Source organism: Cariama cristata, unplaced genomic scaffold, assembly GCF_000690535.1.
Source record: "Cariama cristata isolate BGI_N322 unplaced genomic scaffold, ASM69053v1 scaffold8293, whole genome shotgun sequence".
Lineage (NCBI taxonomy): Eukaryota > Metazoa > Chordata > Aves > Cariamiformes > Cariamidae > Cariama > Cariama cristata.
Genome location: NW_009608885.1, coordinates 2,316 through 4,437, shown reverse-complemented (window position 1 = coordinate 4,437; position 2,122 = coordinate 2,316). Strand labels below are relative to the sequence as shown.

The 2,122-nt window shown below is 46.0% G+C and overlaps 1 protein-coding gene across 1 annotated transcript in view; it reads left to right on the top strand.

Moving 5' to 3' along the window:
- The window catches only part of RCSD1 (RCSD domain containing 1), an 8,221-nt gene extending 8,149 nt beyond the window's left edge, over positions 1 to 72 (top strand). The window contains exon 7 of the mRNA XM_009697317.1: positions 1 to 72. This exon is cut by the window's left edge and continues 6 nt beyond it. Within this exon, the coding sequence (XP_009695619.1) occupies positions 1 to 72 (72 nt within the window).
- The last annotated feature ends 2,050 nt before the right edge of the window (positions 73 to 2,122 follow it).

The following is a 2,122-nucleotide window of genomic DNA, read 5'->3' as shown; positions in this document are numbered from 1 at the left end:
CAGGACGCAGTGGGCTTAGAGACTGCCAGCAAGCCTTCAATGTCAGTCACGCAGGACCAGGGCACAGCGTAACCGTGATGCACAGGTAAGACGGGTCAGCATGATGATGGCAGCTCCTAAAATACCAGAGGGTTTTCCTTATTAATGAAAATGGCAACTGTGACAGAACACACCAATGTTTTTGCTGCTCCCCACACCTCAAGAGCAGCAAATCTCAGGGCTGCAGAGGCTGCAAGGCAGGGTATTTAAAACAGCCAGCCCTCCTGGGTGGTGTTACAGAGAGGATGGAGAAGAAGCAAAGCCGATTCTGCATTCAGTAAAACAGAGAGGCTCTGCTCACCAGGCACCCTGCTCAATTGCTGTTTTGAAAGCAATTTGAAAGTACTTACAGTAAAAAGCACTTTTCCCCAGCAGTAACCATGCTATCTCAGTATGCCTCCTTACATATACATATTTATATGTAGACATGTGCCCGTGTTGTATATATACGTGCCTACATATATATTCTATGTGTTTAGCTTGTTAGCTTTGCCAGCAAAAATGGTGTTTGCACGCATACCCGTTTCATGATGAGCCCTGGAAGCAGGCAAACACAGGCCTCTGCTGCTTGAAATAAAAGAGGATTTCCACCGGCTAAAGCGGGCCTTGTTCCGTGTAGCTTCTTACATATTCTCTAACCACTGATAACGTAGCCACAGATACCTGAGGAAATATCTCATTCCACCTCAACCACCTGTCCGCTCTTCAAATGCCTCCTTGGTTTGGCAAGGAGCAACTGAAGGAAGCAGGCTGGTGCTCAGGCTGCAGCTCGCATGGAAACTACCAAAGTACCCCCAGGTCACAAACTCCCCAGCACTGTATTTACTTAGACCCATGATTATTTTTTATAATCTCCTTACTTTTCTCCTCTCAAAAGGACATACCCAGTCAGGGCATAGGAGACTTAACATGTGGACAGGAGCCATCTAACCCAATCAAGGTGGAAGCTACTGGAAAACCTTCAGCAGCAGGAGAGGAGCAGAATACGGATATCCCCTGAGGTCCAGACTCATCCTGGAGCTGAGCGGCTGCTCGCTGGCTCTCTCCTTTGCACCGTACCATTTTGGGACAGTCGGAACAAGAGACTGGCTTACAATGGCTTCGGAGTTCAAAACTGAGTTGTTGGCTGATGTTCCTCGGTGATGTTCAGGGACTGAGAGACCCGATCCCTGCTGTCCTGGAGCCGACAGCCACCACCACTCCTGGTCCCTCTGCTCCTTCATCCTGCTCCAAAATGTCTTTTTCTTCTCCCCTGCATTGGTCTTAGATGAAGTTCATCAGTTACACACATACATGTATGGTGCCTTTTTGGTAGCTTCTTTTGAAATATTTTGGGCTTTAAAATTTCAGTAAATAATGTTTTAAAGTAGGAAAAAGTATGTTTTCTCCATATATGCTGTATGGCAGACTACGTGAACCCTGAACATGGGGAAAACTCTTAGGACTTTGTTCATAAAGCATAAAATCCCTTTGAAGTGGGGGTCGAGCTGGCTGATGAGTGAAACAGCCAGCCATGGTAGGTAATTTTTCTGTGCACTTCAACTTTGGGGTGTTTTCGGTGCTGGTGGAAAGTAACAACCAACAGATTTGATGCACAGAAAAGATGTGCTGCATAGGTCAACAGGGCAAGTCTTCTTTTCCAGCTCTGGGCTCCAGTCCAGATTCAGAAGGGCCACCTGTCCATCAGGCTTTCTCACTTCCAGACCCTATCCAGTCTTTTGATTCTCTTTGAAACTTTCCGTGTGTGGTCACTGAGCACTACTCATGACAGAAAGCATTCTGGGTTACTGGAAACAGCTGTTTAATTTTATATAGGTCAAAGAAAAGGTCTCAGATGGCTGAGTTTCCAGTCGTATGGCCTGACTGAAAATGAATTGGTGAAGGTCAGATAGCCAGTCCATCCTAAGTTCTTAGGCTTTGTACTAGATTTGCATTCACTGTTGGGGTACTAGTTAAGTCACGGGTCTAGCAGTTGCTAAGCCAAAAAAGCTTTTATATCTGGAGAGTATTTGTTGCTCATAAGTTATTTGGGGAAAGATAGATAACAGACCCGCACCTGACCAGTTTCCTGACAGTAGTGCTT